The sequence below is a fragment of the Gorilla gorilla genome, chromosome 15 (genome assembly GCF_029281585.2).
Source record: "Gorilla gorilla gorilla isolate KB3781 chromosome 15, NHGRI_mGorGor1-v2.1_pri, whole genome shotgun sequence".
Classification (NCBI taxonomy): domain Eukaryota; kingdom Metazoa; phylum Chordata; class Mammalia; order Primates; family Hominidae; genus Gorilla; species Gorilla gorilla.
Genome location: NC_073239.2, coordinates 119,162,986 through 119,182,704, shown reverse-complemented (window position 1 = coordinate 119,182,704; position 19,719 = coordinate 119,162,986). Strand labels below are relative to the sequence as shown.

The 19,719-nt window shown below is 48.9% G+C and overlaps 1 protein-coding gene across 17 annotated transcripts in view; it reads right to left on the bottom strand.

Annotated features, from left to right (window-relative positions):
- Positions 1 to 19,719, bottom strand: part of WDR20 (WD repeat domain 20) — an 83,729-nt gene that overhangs the window by 4,887 nt on the left and 59,123 nt on the right. For 10 of the 17 annotated variants that reach the window (XM_063698186.1, XM_019009892.4, XM_019009894.4 and 7 more), the window contains 2 exons: positions 8,507 to 9,766; positions 3,344 to 5,841 (listed from right to left, as the gene is read on the bottom strand). In XM_063698186.1, coding sequence (XP_063554256.1) covers positions 5,779 to 5,841; positions 8,507 to 9,679 — 1,236 coding nt within the window. In that variant the 5' untranslated portion in view covers positions 9,680 to 9,766 and the 3' untranslated portion in view covers positions 3,344 to 5,778. Of the gene's footprint in view, positions 1 to 3,343; positions 5,842 to 7,840; positions 9,767 to 19,719 lie in introns of those variants that run through there. The other 7 variants (XM_004055711.3, XM_019009891.3, XM_004055715.5 and 4 more) reach the window with 2 other exon arrangements.

Here is a 19,719-nt window from a genome sequence, read left to right as displayed (position 1 = left end):
AAGACCCCTGGCCTGTGAATGTCAGAGAAGACAGAACCTCAAGGAGACAGCTGTGGGATGTGGATGAGAGTGTGGGCTGGGCGCCAGCTCATCCCTCATCCACCTGGGACTGTTCAAAACCCTCTCTGGTCATTCAAACCCCAAGGTCACCCTTTCCAACCCAAACAAAAGTAACACGCACACAGGCCCTGGGACCCGTTTCATGGCAGGCAGGCAGGCGGGCGGGCAGACTAGCGCTTCTCTCCTGAGATCGTGGACAAAGTGCCACAAGACAGAATCTGGTCCTACACAGCCACAACATCCGGGAGCTTGGTGCCAGCTGGCCGGGGTGCTGTGGAGGTCACCTCCACTGGCGTCCCCCAGAGGAAGAAGGCCAGCCTTGGCCCTGCACGTAGCCCCTGAGGCTCCAATGCTGGCCTCTGTGGCAGGTGCTCCTGGCAGAATCTCACCCTGGGGAGAACACGAGTTAAATGTTATTTGCAAAGCGACACCTTTTTAGAGATGGTGCGGAAACGATGAGAACTATGACCAGGCTAGCCTGCTCTCAGAACCAAGACTTCCAGCTCTGAACACACTCCTTAACTGCTCACGTGCAAGACTCCCACCATTCTCACTACACAGACCACAACAGAAAGGAACCAAAGCAAACCTGGAGAAAGCAGCCATGGTTTATTCACCGCACGCGAAGCCAGTCTCTACATCACACAAGCGGCACGTGAGCCACAGAGCCGGGAACCCTGGGCCCAGCCCAGGGACGTCGGGACCCATCTCTGCCCCTGACTTCCGTGCAGTCTGGCCTGGGACCTCAGTTGTAGCTGGGCAGTGGACCACGTACCTCTGCCAGCTTTAACCTGTCCACTGACAGGTGACAGTGAGGGGCCACACTTGCCCAGATGCCACTCAACCTGGCATCTAATGAGAAAAGCCACCCAGAGAAAAGGATTGTGCTCTTCAGACTTCTGGGGAAAGACCATGCAGATGAAGGGCACGACCATCTAAAGGCTTCGCTGCGATCTGAAGGTGGGAAGAAAAGCATCAGAGAGAACGTGTGCAAGTCAGTGGGCCTTCATCGTGATCCCGTTCACTGATGGAGACCAGCACCGGCCCGGGCTGTCACTGGAGGCCCTCCCGCTCCTGGGACCCACTTGGCCCTGCAATCCTCTCTACTGTGTGGGGCAGGAAGAAGGGACCCCACTTAGTCTCCATAAAGCCTTTCTAGCTTGAGTAACTTCAAAGAGGATTTTGCTTATGCTGCCCCCCACCTAAAAGGGGAGGGTGGTTTTGGAGGCCACTGACCCTGGAAGGGGTGGTGGGGAGCTGAGAGCCTCTAGATGGTCCATTTGTCTCCAGAGACCCCTGGGTTCAGAATCCATTAATTCTGACAGGCAGCCACACATGGAGAAATGGCTATTTTTTTTCTTTAAGACAGAGTCTCGCTCTGTCGCCCAGGCTGGAGTGCAGTGGCGCCATCTCGACTCATTGCAACCTCCACCTCCTGGGTTCAAGTGATTTTCATGGTGCCTCAGCCTTCCGAGTAGCTGGGACTACAGACGCCCGCCACCACGCCCGGCTAATTTTTGTATTTTTAGTACAGATGGGGTTTTGCCATGATGGCTGGGCTGGTCTCAAACTCCTGGGCTCAGGTGACCCACCCGCCTCGGCCTCCCAAAGTGCTGGGATTACAGGCGTGAGCCACCACGCCCAGCTGAGAACTAGCTATTTTTATTTTTTTGAAGGTACAAACTAGCTATTTTTAAAAGACCAAAATGTCATGGTTTTCTTAAAAAAACAAAACTTGCTGTCAACTTAATAGTCTTTAGGGCTTAAAATCTACTCGGTGCTAGCCTGGGCAACATGGCAAGACCCTGTACCTACAGAAATAAAAATACACAAAAATTAGCTGAGTTTGGTGGTATGTGCCTATGGTCCCAGTTACTCAAGAGGCCGAGATGGGAGGATCACTGAGCCCAGGAGGTCAAGGCTTCAGTGAGCCATGTTCGGGCAACAGAGCGAGACCCTGTCTCAAAAAACACAAACCAAAACGCCCTGTTCAGTGCTAAGAACAGAGCCCTGTGCACTCTTGTGGCAGTCGTAGGCCCCAGGAGGCCGCTTTTGAGAGCTGTAGGTCTGAATGTTCCCTCCGCTTTGACAGCCCAGACTCAAGACAAAAAGTGCAGATAGTTCAGCACTGGGGGCTCTGCTGAACCCGCACTCCAGAGACAGCACCGTGGGAAGCTTCTGGGAGTTCCCCACCCGATGAACGTGCTGGAGGTGGAGCACAGGGCTCAGCCGGCTGCCAACATGGAGAGGCGGCTGAGTGGGACCTGGATGTCTCATGACACAGCAGGGAAGTGACAATTAAATGGGAGCACAAGGGCCTGAGGAAGGGCTGTGTCTGAGGCCAGCTCGCCCTCACTCATCACACCTCAGGCAGGGGGGCCAGGCCTGCGGGTGCCAGGGCGCTGCTCAGATCAGCTACGTCGCCTGTCAAGAGTGAGGGATGGTATTTCATAGTAAGACAATGTAAATCATGAGTTCTTCTCATCCCAAATGGAACGTCCCCCACTGCCCTGTGTAGGAAGCGCTCTGCACCGACGATGGGCCTGGTGTCTACAGCAGGACAACCTCACGCCAGCACAAAGCCTTAAGCAAACACTATTCAAGATGAGGAGTAGGCAGACAATGAACTCTAGCCAGGAAAAGAGCTCCTACTGAAAGCAGCCTACCTGGGGGCAAGGGGAGGGAGAGCATAAGGAAGAATGCCTAATGCATGCGGGGCTTAAAACCTAGATGACGGGTTGATGGGCGCAACAAACCACCGTGGCACATGCATCCCTATGCAACAAACCTGCACGTTCAGCACATATATCCCAGAACTTACAGCAAAATAAAAAAAAGAAAGCAGCCTACCAGCCGCTACCTTCTCCACTCTCCCAGCTGCTGGCTGGGTGGCTGGACAGAATGTCGGATGTCCAGCATCCGGGATAGTGTGTCCATGTAACAAAAGCCAGCTCGTGGCCCAGGACGACTTCAGAATGTCCGCATTCTCATTAAACAGAAGCCTCTACACAGCTCAGCCGAAACGCCAATCAACAGTCCTTCTCCCGGACTGGAGTTGGCACAGAGGAGGACCACATAAAACAGTATCTGAGACGCAGAGCATTTCATCGAGTACGCTGCCAACTATGAGAAACACAGTCAGCTTAAGTAAGAGGGAGCAATTCCGGTGGCTGGCTGTTCTATAAACATTAACAAGGTCCTTAATTTTACAGCATTTAAAAACTTTTCTGGTTTTGGTTCACTGAGATTTTTAAAGCTTAGATGTGAAAATGACTACTGAAAATTATCTACATTTACAGTTCACTCACACACGTTTATTTAATGTCAGTATACAGAGGACAGCCCCACAGTACTTCAGAATATCAAGTATGTAGTAAGTCTTGTTAGCTGTGACAGTGACAAGGCAACAACTAAAAAAAAAAAAGCAGTGAAACAAACATGATTTCCTTAAAATTATAAAACAATACTGATATTAAAGTTTCATTAATTATTGCAACAGTAAAGAATTTAATTTACCAATATTTCATGTTAGGAAGGCTCTTTATGAAATTTATTCAAGTTGTCAAGAAATTGGATGAAAATATAAAAAAGGAAATACATGTGAATTTTACTTTTGATTTTCACTCAAAATATCCATATAATTTTATACAGTGTCGCCTAACATAACAATCTTTAAATAGACTCAAGTATACAGAAATGATAAAAATGCAGGAAATTTTTTACACTTTCAAATGAAAGGATAGCAATTTATGACACAAAGTTCGTGTAACAGATGCAGAAATGAATAAAGAAATCAACATCAGTAAGACAGTCTCCCTCTACTGGAGGGGCACGTTCTTATAGTTCGTAACTAGGAAATGAGTTTCAAAGGTAACAGTTGCATACGAGTGCTTTTACATATAAAGCCACAGACTTCACTTCGGCCAGACTAATGTCTCCTCCCTTTGGGACATCACTTGGGGTCACTGTGATGTGCACCTTGTTAACTTAAAGCAACACACGACAGTCCCAATCAGCCCGTGGCGAAGGGTGTGCTCCAGACAAGGGGGGGCCCTGCAGGCTGCTGCCAGGGTGGTAGACTATAAACCTTCACCTTTGTCACCCAGACCAGACCGGAGGAGGCGTCTCCAGGTCACCCGACCCCTACCCACGCATGTGGAGGTTCTCACTGCTAAGGAACGAAACCTCAGCCAAGGGCACACCGACCACCGCCATGGTGCAACCCCGCAGTCAGAGGCCAGTCCCTCCCCCATCCACCGGCACTGGAGGCAGGGCAGGGCCGCCCGATCCCCCCGCCATGCCCTCACCCACAAAGCTGGACGCCAGACGCTGTGTTCCATGAATTGTTCCCCAGAAAATCCACTGGTGAACTGCTTCTAGTTCTTCCGTGGGCAGTCAGACACGCATGATGTGGCGCTTGGGTTTCTGTGGGTCCCTTCTCCAGCTGCCCCCAACCCGTAGGTTTTCTCCGCCTCACACTTTGAGCTCGCTCAACAAAGAAAGAAAACGTCTCCCTCCCAGGCGAGAGGTGATGAGGACCTTGTACGCAGGCAACTTCAGCACTCATTTCATACTTTACAATTTATTTAATATTTAAAATGAACCCCAGGAAGTGGAGGAACTGGGGAGAAATGGCTGCCTGGCCACGTGCCAGCTGGGCCCTGGGGGTGAAGTCAGCCAGTGGAGAGCCCTGGTCCCCGCCCGGACGGTGTCCTTACCCATAAAATCCTGTCCTGTCACTGCATTTCTTCCTCAGAATTCCTGAACGCCTTTGAGACAAGAATGATTGTGATAGCTCCTTTCTGATTTTCCATGCCTCCATTTTTAAGGCATTTACCCTCAGTCCCCAGCTAAGGGTTCACAGGAAAACACTTCCAAACTGCTAGAAGGTTCAATCAGCACAAAAGAGAAATGAGATCCTTTACCATGATTTAAGCAAATTTCGACCCCAAGGTTACTGGTTATTTGTAAAGTGTCTACTCCTGCACATGCATTTGCTTTTAAAAGAAGGCAAGCTTTTCCAAAGGTTCCCTTCTCCAGGCCTCTGGGGGAATTTTTAATTCCCCTTCTGAGTAAGAAAAAAGCCTCAGAGAAAGGCTCCAGGGCCACCAGTAGTGTTTAGAAGCCTGCCCCATCGCAGTCACAGCACAAATCTGGCTTCTTGAATTCTGGTGAAAAAGGCCAACCCAAGGAGGGCGAGTTGAAGCTCCCCTGGCCCTGGCCTGGCACCTTCAGAAGGCGTCTGACACCACCCAGGGACCAGCTCGCCCCCTTGCCGGGTGGGAGTGGGATTCTCCAGCCACGCAGCGTGCACCTGACTTTCGTCTGAGCCTTTCATCTCTGTGGTTTGGTACACGCTGGAACAGTGATGCTGACTGAGTATTTAACAGCCTCTTCTTGCCAAATGCTGTGTTTTATTCCACAGATTAGGTTAGAAAAGATATTCTTGCTCATAATAACATTTAGGCTGAAAGACTGAAAAATTTCAATGAGGAAGCTCAAAGTTTGGTGAGAAAACTACAAATATTTTCCCCAAATTTCTCCTAGGGTTAGCAGCACGCATTGCACCTTACACGCCTGATATCAGGAACCACCGCGGCCACCCCTCCCCGGGCCCTCCCCAGGTCTGCGGGAGCCATTACTCAGAAGCACAGCCGAGGAGAAGGGCGCTTCCCTGCCCCTCTCTCCAGTGCCCTCTTCTCAAGCTGTTGGGCACCTTTAGTTCTGGTCTTGGAGAACACCTTGCATCCTGTCCTCCTGCCTGCAGAAGTGCTCTGCCGGCTGTCAAAGAAAGGGGCAGCAGTCAGAGGGGCAGAGTGGACACAGAGTGGTGTCGCCCTGCAGGGCCTGGGCCAGCCTGGGCTGAGCCAGGGGTCAGGACATGCAGTCAAAGGCAGCCCCTCCCCAGGCTGGCACAGTGCTCTCCACTGGGCCCTGAACCCAGCAAGAGGGGCCTTGGGGAGGGCACGTAGACACAATGAAGGGGCCCCAGACAAGGTACCAGGACAGACATTAAGGACAGTACACTCCTTGGCAAAAACTGGAAGAAAAAGATTGTTATCAAGCCCCAAATCCAAAACTGACAATATCATAGTGTTTAAAACTGGAGGTGGGGGGAGAAAGACACACACAGGCCTCCATACTAGACAGCACACTTCGGAGTTGTTTTCAAACGAAACATAACCTCCTCCTCTTGCCTCTCCCACCCCTGGTTCCTATCAGCAAATGACTCCTAAGTCACCTATCAGTGTACCCCTGCAATCCCTCTTTCATCCCAGCCACTGCGACTGAGAATTATAAAGAAGGGGGAGAAATCAGAGAGTCCCCAGTCGGTCACGTTAGTTACTCGGGCACACATCCCCATGGCTTCCCTGTCCAGGGCAACACCTTCAGAACTGCAAGGTCGCCAGAAATGTCACCATAAATGCTACTTACCTGGGATCGGCCACTCTCTATTTAGGCCAAATACTAAGTCCTGAATTTTGAAACTGCATACTCAATGCCTCAGAAGCATTTGAAACTGAATGTTTACAACTATGTAGGTGCAAAAGTTGCACATGGAGCGTTCATCACTAATCTCTCCACATGACCCAATTTGGCCTCCAGAGCGGAAACTGTCCACAAGGATGGCTGTCATGGCTACCTTAGATCAGTTCACCTTTAGGAACAAAGGCCCGTATTCCACAGGTAGAGAGGACACGAATACTCCTAGGAGCAGTGCTCAGGGATGTGAAAGGCACAGCCAGAAGAGATGCACCTGAAGGCTGCTGTGGTTCCCAGGTGGCAGCACGCGGCCATGCCATCACACTCAACAGAAACCACTGCGTTAAGGCCCACGATGGGCACAGGGTGGATGGCGCCACCGTGACATGTTTGCAGATGGGAAGCAGGCCTGGGAACCTGGCCCGGCTTTCCTGGGAGGGCTGCGTTAAGAGCACAGGGAGCTGCTGCTTCAGCTACCAGGGTCTTTACACTGCAGAGAAAGAAAAGCCACCAGGTCTTCACTTTGCTGAATCATATTCACTATGCAAACTGGTCTAAGTGATCGTTGTCTCTATATTTAATTACAAAGGTGTACAAAACAGAAAAACCTAAATGCCCAAAATGAGTTAACAAGTAAGATAACCACCATCTTGACATGGAATATATAGTTCAAGGGGCCATCTCACCCACTGTGAAAACCAGAATTTGAAAAGCAGCTCCTGGTGCAGCAGTAGAGAGTGAGGGTGAAAGACTGCGGTCTCCGGGGGAGCAGCAGAGCCTCCCACTGCTGAGGAAGCCACAGGCCACCAGGTCCCGGGCTGAGGCGCTGGGGTGGGAGCCACTGAGGACGAAGCCTACGCACATGGCCACCGTCAGAGTCCCAGGAGTAATCCCGGAACCACAGCTGCCATCTAAGAACAAGGAGAGGGGAAACCTGCACTTCCGCTTCCTCTGGGGGGGACGAAGCCCAAACGAGGGCCATGTCAGGGAGAAGTCGGAAGACTCGGGGAGTCTCAGGCTTTACGAAACAAAGCGGAGGAGTCACGTACCTTTCTGACCCAATCCCCCTCCCCCACCGCACCTCCCCCCACCCGGCAAAAAACCAAAAAACTCCTTTTCCCTTGTTGGGAAAACACACAAGCAAAGTGCATCTGAAGAAAAGGTCTTCGCTTATGTGGCAAGAGGCACTTCTGCAATGCTGTTGGCGTCCTCGGCCCGCAGTTCCCATGAACTGTCAGGCTCTGAGTGAGGTGGGTATCTTAGTACACAGAACCTCAATCAAAGTGCTACAAACTGCTTCTTTGAAAAAAGATGTTTATTAAACAACTTTAATTGTCATAAAATGACTAAAATGGGTTTTAAAAATTAAGGCTCTTCTCTTTCTGTGGATTGCCAGAACAATGTAAAAATAATATCAATCAACCCTGCTAAACGTTTTGTTCCTAAAGTTAAATTTCATAGATTCCTAAACATTTTATGATTAAGATAAAAAATTGGACTATAAATGACAATTCATGGCCATCTGTGCTGAACACACATTGATCAGGTGTACAATATTCTAATTGAGTAGTTAAGCAAAAAATATTCCAGTTAAAGCATAAATTTTAATTTCAGCATTTTAAAGTCATTGTTTCCCCACATGGTCATGATTTTCCTAAAATTGAAATAGTCTAATACAGGAGCGCTAACCTTGGGACTCTATATACTCCCAGGAGGATGACTGACTTGGCTGGCAATTAGTTTGATTATATTTTTTTAAATGCTCTAAGGTAAATTATCAAATGATTCAGAATTACATGGCATGCAGTATCCAAAATTATGGCTCTGATGCATTGAGATTTACATTAAGAATAAGAAGTGTCATTCACATTCATTGTACACCCCACCCCTCCCACAAAAAAAAAAAAAAGTCACTACCTATTCAAGTTCTAGATCTGGTGCAGCATTAAGGATTAAAACTTACCACTTTACCAGGCCTTCCCCATGTGCAAATAAATCCCTCCTGACAAGCAGTGACTATACAGTCTTCAAGAAATATTAGTACAGTCAGTCTCTCATGTGCTATCTTTTTACATATCAGCGGCTCTAACAAGGGAACATCTTCCATTCGAGGACACAGGGGCGTTCCCAGAGTTTTAGCAGGGTCCGTTTTGGTTTTGGTAACTAGATTCAGTTTGTCACTGCTCTTGCTAGAAATGTGTCCCATGCTATGATTTCGCTTGTGATCTTTCTCGTGGTGCCTCTCCTTCCGGTCATGTAGTGAAAGTGTTGCAAATTTGCTGACCCCAGAAGCAATGGCCCCGTCCATGACACTGCTTTTGCTGCCAGCATTTGAGACTGCTGAATGTGGAAGGCTGTTGGACCGTGGCAGAGGAGGGGGCACAGAGTTCCCGGGTGTTGTAACACTGTTCCCATTGCTTCCAGCAGGAGGACTCGTGGCATTCATGACATTTGTGTGTGTCCTTGCTCTTGAGAGGGGTTGGTGAGGGAAAAGGATATCTTCTGTAAGGTCCCATAAACAGAGCTGTGTGTCCTGGCCCACGGAACCAAACCGATACGTGACACTTACGGGGCGGCTGTCTGTAGAGTTCCGTTTGGAGAGCCTGGACTGTGTACTATTTGCTCGATCTCTGCCAAAATGAAGAAGGTCTTGGAAGTCCTCATCGCTGCCACTAAACTCCATAGGGTCACCTTCTTCTACACTAGTGGTATAAGGGTCAAACGCTACAACACTGACCCAGGACTTGTGCCCGTGGCCTCTGGCTATGACTCGGCAGTCTACAAAGGACCAGACTGTCACCAAGTCGTCCTCGCCACCTGTCACGATGTACTTGCCATCCGGGCTCCAGCACACACACAGCAAGCCCCCAAAGTAGCTTTTCATCGTACCGTGCAGCTCCACTGAGTCAAAGTTGAACACCCGCAGAAACCCGTCCTGGCTCACGCACGCTAAGAACTTGCCATCTGGGGAGAAAGCAAACTCGTTGAGGGCCCCCTCGCCCACCGTCCACTTAAGAAGAGGGTTCCTCGTGGATTTGCTCTTGCAAGTGTGCACGGCAAAGCTCTCTCCCTGCTTCAGAAGCTGGTAGTGGGGGGCTGTGGTGCCGCAAGTGTGCTCCACATTATATAAGTACATGCTCCCACTCGAGTGCGCCACCAGGAAAAGGCTTTCGGAACCGGGGACCCATTTGACACAGGTAACTCGTGACTTGTCTATTAGTCTCTGTGAAGACAAAGGAAAACACGTTAGCACAACGGAGAAGTCTCAAAGGTCTACTTTTCCAGCAAGAAAACCTGTGTGCTTCTCGGTGGGAAGGGGCCAGTCTATCCAGGCCCTCCACATTTTATCCTGCAGTCAGCCAAGCCAGCAAGGAGCATTTTGGCCCTTTTGGGGTAATTTAGAATTACTTTCTAAAATCGGTGTTAGGCTGCTGGCTTTCACGGAGGGAGTCAGGCAGCCAACAGGTATTTGCAGAGGGGCCACTAAGTGCCGACACGATGCCAGGCACAGGGTTCACTGCGGAGGGAACGGCCCTGCTGGGATCTTTCTTCCTTGACAGTAGGAGCGTCTGAATCTGGGGGTCACTGCATCTCCATGTGGTATCCCCTCTACGAGGACCTGCAGGTGAAGTCTCTGAGTCCTCACAGCCAGGAGGGCTCTGCCTCACCCTCACGGGTTCCTCTGCCTTTACTGTCACTGTAGGTAATGGGCAGGCTCCATCTGCCCCTCTGCTCTGGCGGCTCGAAGGTGGGGAGTGAAATCCACAGTCCACGGCTGGCAGCACACACAACTCCAAAACAGAGCCTGGGCCCACCGAGGCCGCCTCACTCCCATGCACGGCCCCACGTGCATCTCCATAAGCATCTCCTCGAAACCCTCTCTGCTGGTTTTCGATTCATTCGGGAGTGTGTGTCTCATTACCATCACTCTGCTCCATATGCTAACTTTGGACCCCTGACCGAGATGTTCCTTTAACAGGCATATGTCAGTAGTCTTGCCTTTAAAACCCAAATAACGAAGGGCAAAAATACCCGCCCCACCAAAGGCACAAGTCTCTCTCCCTGCTTGCCAATCAATCCTGCGATGGGGATGCCAGCGCAACAGCTTCCACAGGGGCGATCCCTTTCTAGACCATCTGAGCGCACAATCGCATCACCAGAACACATCCAGAAGTCCCAAGACTCCCAAGTTCTGCCTAGAAGCTCCTACTGCCAAATGCTCTCCACTGCACCATCGCCCCAGTAACAGTGTCCCTTTAGGAGCCCAGCAGCCCCCGGTAAGTTGAACACCACCGCTTCACCTAACAGGTGGGGAGTCCCTGACTCAAGTCTCAGAGGGGTACTGGGCACACAGGGGCAGAATCTGCCAAGAAACATGCCGACTTCTGCCGGGGTGGCTTTGAGGCCATGTGCCCGCCATGTGTGCTACATCTTTACAGAGAATTACAGAAATAAGACGACTTGATTTTCTTAAAAGAACGGCTGGAAAAGAAATTAATGAGCCATGCAAGCTCACTGCATGAACATTAGACCCTAGAAAGTAGGTTGCTAACAAAGGACCCCAGGCAGGAAGAACGTAGGCTTGAACGCCACACAGCATGCGGGCCCAGGGCTGGGGACCATACACTGGGCAGTTACTCAGCAGCAGGTGTCACTGCTTACTGCCATAAAACGGCATGGCTGGTCCTCTTAAATTAATAGGCACGTGGCAAGCCAGCCTTGGGGACACAGCCAGTATTTTCATCCCCCACCTCTTTACCCTCCTGCCTGGTGACCTACCTATAAACAGCACCTGACCTGCACTAATGCCAACAACCTAAAACCCAACCCTGCTCTGGCAGGATTTCCATTAGACCTTCGTGCAATTTTCTCAGCAAGGGGTTACAGAGATAATTTACATGGCCAGAGCAGGGCTTTTTTTTGATGGTGGAGGGAGGTGCAAGGATGATGGGATGGTGAACGGTGGATTAAGAGGCCTCCACTCCCCCATCACAGCTCTGCCAGACCTTGCTGTGCCCACTGGGCCCAGACTACCCCAGCACTCTTGATCCCACAAACACGACTGTATCTGATCGCCCAGGGCCTAAGGGTGTCTGCAGCTCGCTCCATCACTGGCCTTGTCAGGCAGGCCTACACCAGCTAACTCAGGCCTGGGAAGCCAGACTGCTGTCCTGATTTTGGTACAGTGGCTCCCAATTCCTGCACCTTACATTTCACCAGAACCAAATCAAATCCCAGTTTTTCTAGGATCACTTCATTGTTACTCTATTTACCACGTGTGGAGAAATTTCAGGACATAAAAACTTCTAGCAGCACGGTTAGGAGTAAATTTTATTTTGGGCCTTAAAAAACACAACAAAAAACTGCATGAGAACTCAAAAACTAGTATTATCAAGTAAAAACAGTATTGCTTTGCAATAGTGAGGTATGAACAGCATTTATAGCACCATTAAAAATAAATGTTACTGCAATGACAAAACACATTAAAAACCTTCACTCCCGTATTAAGAAGCTGCACTGTGGCCAGGCGCGGTGGCTCATGCCTGTAATCCCAGCACTTTGGGAGGCCGAGGAGGGTGGATCACTTTAGGTCAGGAGTTCGAGACCAGCCTGGCCAACATGGTGAAACCCTGTCTCTACTAAAAATACAAAAATTAGCTGGGCATGGTAGTGCGAACCTGTAATCCCAGCTGCTCTGGAGGCTGAGGCAGGAGAATCACTTGAACCCAGGAGGCGGTGGCTGCGTGCAGTGAGCCAAGATCACGTCATTGCATTCCAGCCTGGGCGACAAAGTCAGACTCCGTCTCAAAAGAAACAAACAAACAAAAAAAAAAAACAGTGCACTGAGACTACCCTAAGTAGACACATGGATGTAACTTACAGATAACATCCTGTGCCAGTCTACTTCAATCCCCCTGTGGGGGCCTAATTAAACGTTACTGTGATGCACTGGCAATGGTGCACTGAGCACACCAGTTAAAGCAACCGCAGACCAAAAAAAAAAAAAAAAAAACCGACCTTGGATCCACCTGTATTGTGGTAAGGGTTTCTCACTTGCCTTACCCATTGTTTTTCTCTGTCAATCATGTGCTTGACAGCAGGGAAAACACGTGCTTCTCTGGGGGCGCCCTGTGTCTCAGCAATATCAGGGTGAGTGGCAGGCAGGCAGCAGTGTCTGTGGGCAGCAACAGCAGCGTGCTGGCCCTCACTTCCAATCAGAGTGTCTACTGTGGGTGCTGGCCACTGGTAGAGGCTTACACCCATGCTCTCTAAGCCTCAAAATTACTTTTCAAGATACGCCTTTTGTGTGAATGGGTAATACATTATTAATTCACATAAAAGTATACAGTAGAAAGCCTTACATTCTTCTACTCCATTCCGGATCCTCTGTCCTGAGTCACTGTACTAGCTTCTCATTTCTCTCTCCAGAGTGTCTTTGTGCATGTACAAGGCAAATATGAATACACATTTATCCACTCTTCTTTTTCATACCAAAGGGAGCATACTATGCACTGTCTCACCTCTTCTTTCTCATTCCATATCTTTTTTTTTTTTTTTGAGACAGGGTCTCACTCCATCACTCGGGTTGGAGTGCAGTGGTGCAATCACAGCTCACTGCAGCCTTGACCTCCCAGGCCGAAGCAATCCTCCCGCCTCAGCCTCCTGAGAATAGCTGGTGCTTCAGGTGAGTGTCGCCACACCCAGCTGATTAAAAATTTATATTTTTTGTAAATACAGGGTGTCGCTATGTTGTCCAGGCTGGTCTCAAACTCCTGGCTTCAGGAGCAAAGCAATCCTCCTGCCTTGGCCTCTCAAAGTGCTGGGATTAAAGGCATGAGCCACCATGCCCAGCCTCCGAGTGTATTTGTACATCAGTCTGTATGGGCACAAAGACAGCACCCTCATTCTTTTCTAAAGCTGCAGAGTATTCAACTGTTCGGATAAACTGTGGTTTATTGTGGAAGTGCCCCACTGATGGACATCTATGTAGCAATGAATGCCCTTGCACACACGCACTTTTCACATGTGTGAGTAATGTACCTACAGGATAAACTCCCAGTGGAGTAACTGAGCCAAAAGATATATACATTTATGATTTTTACAGATGTTACCAAATTGCCTCGCATGGAAAATGGAAAATGCAGTCATGCCTGTCTCCCTACAGGAAGGCAGGGATTGTTGCCATGTTATCAGTGAGAAAAGAAGCTTAGAGAGGTCAAGAAACTTGCCTGAAGTCCCATCCATCCATCCAGTATTGAGTGCGTACCATATGCCAGGCACTGATACAACATAAATTAAAACAGGCATCTTTCCCTCATGAAATTTAGGTTCAAGTGGGATGAGAAGACAGTGAAATTTATGTGATCTGATGATGATAAGTGCTGCGGAGAAAAACAAACCAGGGAGAGAAGAGAACGTGCTGGGGAGAAGGGGACTCTAGTGATTTCAATGTTGAATAGGACGGCCAAGAAAGGCCTCTTCCTCTGCTGGTGCTGGACAGCTGAGCAAGACAGAAGGACAGAAAGACAGCAAATATCAGGCTAAGAGGATGTTTGGGGAAGTGTACCCCCACAGAGAACAACTTCAAGGACTCCGAGGCGGAGAGACACAGCAGAACCAGTGCCAGGGGAACAGACGGGCCCATCAGACCCCAAAGCGAGCATGCTGTCTCCCGTTCCACAGACACACATCACCTGGCTCCGACGACCAGCCTGCAGGGCCACTCCCAAGCGTTCTCAGGAACAGGGCACCAGCCTGTCTCAGACCCCAGGCCAGCGTGGGAAGCACAGTCATTTAACTTACATGACTCTGGCTTATTTGGATTGGGTTTGACAAAACAGGAAGAGAACAGAACACATTTTTCTCCTGTCTTTCAAATTAAGAAAGAAATACCTAGAACATTTAATTAAATAAATACAAGAATAAAAATTATGCAGTCCAGTTTCTGCACTATAAGGTATATTTTTGTTTCAGAAAAAGTCTAGTTAAAAAAAAAAAAAATCTTAGTCAGTGCTCAATGATAAGTAATGGAATTCCCTGTTGGGCTTGAATTCTCCAATGTCAATGGGGCCCTGATCTGGATGAGGATGTTGAAAAATACCCGGTCCCTCTGAGAGATGGGGTTTCGGGGGTGGGCAGGGAGGTAGGAGTGGCAGAAGCACCAGGGGCCATGCTCCAAGGAAAAGCCCAGCCAACGCAGCAGGCCGGGGGGTGGGGATCCAGGCCCTGTGTGGCATCTGTCTTGGTTGCAGCACATGAGCTGGGAGGGGAATTTGGTCTGGAGTTGTGAGCTGGGACTCAGGCTGTAGCTGTGAAGTCCCAAGCTAAAGGGCTTCGGCTGGGACCCTGACGCTTGCACTCCCCAGTCCCGCAGCACTGGTCTCAAGTGGAATATGCTGTCAGTGTAAACACACACAGGATTCTAAAAATGTGGTATGAAAAAAAGAATGTCAATGATCTCATTTATAGTTTTTACACTGGTTATATGCTGAAATAACATTTTGGAGATATATATATATAAAATACAGTATTTTCTTAAAATTAATTTCACCTGGTTTTTACTATTTTAATGTGGTAATTAGAAAATTTAAACTTGCACACATGGCTGGCACTGTATTTCTACTGGGGATGCTGCTGCAGACAGTGGAGGCACAGACAGTTTCTAGAAAGGGAAGTGGCAGAATAACATGAAATCCCCCAGCAGTAGGTGCAGAATGCAAGGTGGGGTGGGGGTGATGAGGAACCAGTTAGGAGGCTATGACAACTGTCCATGCCATGGACAAATAGGTCTTAAACTTGACCATGGGCAGCGTGGCAGAATGTGGCTGGGTGGAGGGCAAGATGGAAAGCGGGGGTGTGTAAAGACCCCTGGGTTTTGCCCAGTATGCAGCTAGAAAGGTCTGCAGCTAATAAATATAACCACGAATGTCACAGAAATTGGCTGCGAATAGTAACATCCTAAGATCTCCAAGGAGGATCACTTGAGCCCAGGTCAAGGCTGCAGTGAGTTATGATTACACCACTGTACTCCAGCCTGGGTGACACAGTGAGACCCTGTCTCTGAAATAAATAAATAAGTATCTCCAAGGAAGCAGGTGCAGCGGAGGAAGAGCGTGTGAAACTCTGAAAAAAACCTCTGTACAGGCCCGGCGCGGTGGCTCACACCTGTAATCCCAGTACTTTGGGAGGCCAAGGCGGGCGGATCACGAGGTCAGGAGATCGAGACCATCCTGGCCAATATGGTGAAACCCTGTCTCTACTAAAAATACAAAAAAATTAGCCGGGCATGGTGGCGGGTGCCTGTAGTCCCAGCTACTCAGGTGGTGAGGCAGGAGAATGGTGTGAACCCGGGAGGCAGAGGTTTGCAGTGAGCCGAGATCGCACCACTGCACTCCAGCCTGGGCGACAGAGCAAGACTCCGTCTCAAAAAAAAAAAAAACAAACAAACAAACAAAAAAAAAAAACCTCCATACAGGGCACAGGACAAAAACAAGGAAAGCAGAAGGAATATCCAAGCAAACAACCCAGAAGTGCCATGAGGAGAGCAGGCAGAAGAGGAAGGAGCTGCCACAGGGGGCCAGAGCCTCAGAGGACAGGCCTCTGAGACTTGAGGAAGCTGAGCCCTAGAGGGATGGAGTGCACAAGGAGGGGTGGTCCTTAGGAGAGAGCACAGGGAAGCAGGGTGGGGGCAGAGAAGGTGCTGACAGCAAAGGGACACCGTAGGGGAGGAGGGTGCAGGGCAGGTGCCTGGTGGAGGAAGGTGAGCTCCAGGAGAGAGGGACAGGGAAGAGACCTGCTCCCTGGGCCAGAAGGGAGGCGCTGGGGAACAGAGACAGGCAGAGGCAGGAAGGGTCTGGTGGGAAGCAGTGGAGGAGAGCCCCAGTCCCAGTCACAGCCCCTCCAGGGCAGGGGTACACTGAGAGATGGACAGGGCAGGTGCTCAGCGAGGAGGCGGAGGGAAGGCAGGGGAAGTAACAGAGGTGCTGGCAGAGCAGCTGGCCTGGCCACAGGGCTCTCCATCAGTGTCCAACTCCAAAATGCTCCAAGGCCCATTCTTAACAAACACGTTCATAAAAACACAAAAAACACAAAACGCAAATAAACCTTAAAAGCAAAACGAAATACAGACACATTTCTATGTACGTCAAGACACCTGCTCTGGGCCAGTGCTCTGTGGGGATGCTGGCTCCATGTCTCCACTCAACACTCAGCGCGGCCCTCCCCGTAGTTCCAGCTCTGCAGGCCAAACAGACCGTGCCACTTAAGATATGAATACAAAGAAAAATCACACGAACAACGAAAACACTACCATCCCAAATGCCATCAACAGACAAGATTTTCAAAATACACTAGACTAGTTAAAATGAAACAAGAATAAAAATACGTCTATAACCACATCAAAGTGTCATTTTGTGAAAGCAACTCACACTGATGCTTTCTAAGGCACTTCATTTCCTTTTTCTTTTTTTTCATTACTGTCAATATGATAAGCAAAAATCAAAAATTAGTTTGGGGGTGAGTGGATCTGCATTTCAAAATGCAGATATTAATTTATAACAAAAATACTGAAACAATTCAAAAACCACAGCAGCTGCTTGAAAAGCCATAATGCAACCACAAGCAAAAATGGCAACTAAAGGCTCTGATGATGTAAAGGCATCTGAAGAGGGCTCAGGAAGTATTAGGAAAGGGTATTTCAAAGCCACATTAAGAGGGGATCGGATGTCATTTTATCTGTGTTCAAGCTTTAAGGAGTAGATCATTACGGGCTCATTTCCTTCCTTCAATTAGAAAATCAACAGAAACAAAACTAACAAAATGTGCAGACCATTCCTTTGTATCAGAATAGACAGAACACTGCTAAGCTTTACCCCATGCCTGGGAGGCACCTGCAGCTGGCAGGATGTGCCACGCAGCCTGGGCTGGCAGCAGTGTCCCTCCATACCCCAGGAGTCAGGGCCATCTCCTCTTCAGCATGCCCTTCAGTAAGACTGGATCTAAATGCCACAAGGAGACGTGGGACCTACCCAATGTGTCTGCCTCAGCCTCACAGCCTGCGAGAGGAGAAGGGCAACAGCAGAGGGTATCGTGTCAGTAACGAAAGAAGCCAAATGCCAAGTTCTTTAACATTTTATATTTCAGCCAACAATTAACACATACTTGAAAATCCTTCAAAGTTACTATTCTGTGAATATACTCCAAAATCAGGATTTTTACACAGACAACAAGGTTGCATTCATTACCATATAGGAACTGTCCCTTTGTAACTCTTCCTCCCCAAATATATAACCATTAGTTATAAAAAGCAAACTTCAGAACAGGGCAGAGTGAAACACACACACACACACACACACACACACACACACACACACACACACACACACACACCACACACACACACACCCCACAAAAAAATTTAAAAAGTAAACTCCTCGCCCCTGTGGGGTGCCTCACCACAGTGAGCTGAATGTGACCAGGTGACTCTCCTCTGTGGGCAGCTCTGATGATGAGGACACGCTCCACGATCTGGGAGCTTGTCAGATGAACCGTGCGCCAAGATACTTTCAATAATGGCCCATTAGACATTTTCAAGGGCATCATATGTACAGAACGCTACAAATAGAAACCCAAAATCTACTCTGGAAGACTAGGGAAAGCAGAGACTCCAGGGAGCTGGGGATGATTTCCTGAGAGGGGCTAGAAAGGACTGGGCATTCGACTTTCTTTAGGTCTTGAACAAATGCACCAGCAAGGACCTCCAGTGTGACTGGGGACAGTCCCAGGGAGCGGGAAGAGGGCAGGGCCTGCCCATGCTCACTGGGCTGACCTGATCAGGGCCAGACTTGGAGGTGAAGTTTGCCTTCACCCCCAATGGAAGGTGTGAGCCCTATGGTGTCCCCTCATTGAAAACAATCACAGACTGTGAAAGTCAACAGTGAGCGTCACGGTTTAGAGGTGATGCTTTCCTACCTTCTTAGTACCTCTCTATTTTCCAATTTTTCTATCAACAAGCATTTTAAATGCACACAATTTTTAATTGACAGGGGGAAAATCATCTTCTGAAATATACTTGTTCCCAGATGGGAATTTTTCATCTGTTTATCTCAGGTGGATTTCTGAAATTTATAATTCCATTTCACTCATCTTTCCATCCCAACATTTATTATATTTTCATGTACCAGGCACCAGAAAGGAGGCAAAGGCCAGAGTAACTGATGCTGGGGATTCGGTGTGTGAAGGTGTGTGCACGTGTGGTAACAGGTGGGTCTGAGAGGTGTTCTGGTGAGGAACACTGAAAGGCCACATTGCTGTAATTGTGACCAGCGAGCCAACCCTCAGCCTCACACATGTTGACTCTCTGCCTGGGTTGCCATGCTCCTACCTGTTTGTCCTAAAAAATTAATTATTTCTATTTCAAAATGGTTGGTATCTCACCTCCCACGGAACCCTTTCCTTCCAACACCACCCCTCCCAGGAAAGGAAGCCTGAGTTTCTCTCAACCTCCACGTTGCTGAGCATTCACCAAGGTTCGCTCTTCAGGCCCTTCACAAACACCCTGCCTGAAGTCACTCATCTGAGCCCCATCACAAACCTCTCAGGTGGGTGCTGTTCCCACCCATTTTCCAACCGAGGAGAGGTAAGACCCACATCATCCTGCAAGCAGAAAGTGGCAGAGCTGGTGTCCGAGCCCTCAGCATTCTGGGCTGTGAAGTTGTAAATGTCGTGGTAATTAACTGGGTGTTAAGTGCCCCTCTGAAAGCAGTAGCTGAGATGGCCAGAATCTTGGAGTATAATCAGGCCTCATACCCAGGCCTTCTTTGTTCTCACCATCATCTCTCCAAAGAACCTTTCATCTAATCTCAAGGATGTGATTATTATTTCTATGCCGACAACTGCCAAATTGTGACCCCTAGTTTTGTGCTCCAGATCCATACATCCCACTATCTACAGGTCTCTCAAACTTAGCAAGTACAGACCAGAACCTCTGATCTTCCCCTCCATTCCCTGACAACTGCTCCTTTCCCAGTCTCACCCAACACAGCAAGAGATACCCAGAAACCTGATTTATTAATACACCTTTCCAATTCAGTCTCCAAAAAGCAGCCAGGGTACCTTTCAAAAACACCAATCTGCCTGCCTTGTGCACCTGCTCCCTTCTAAGGAATCCTGTACTTC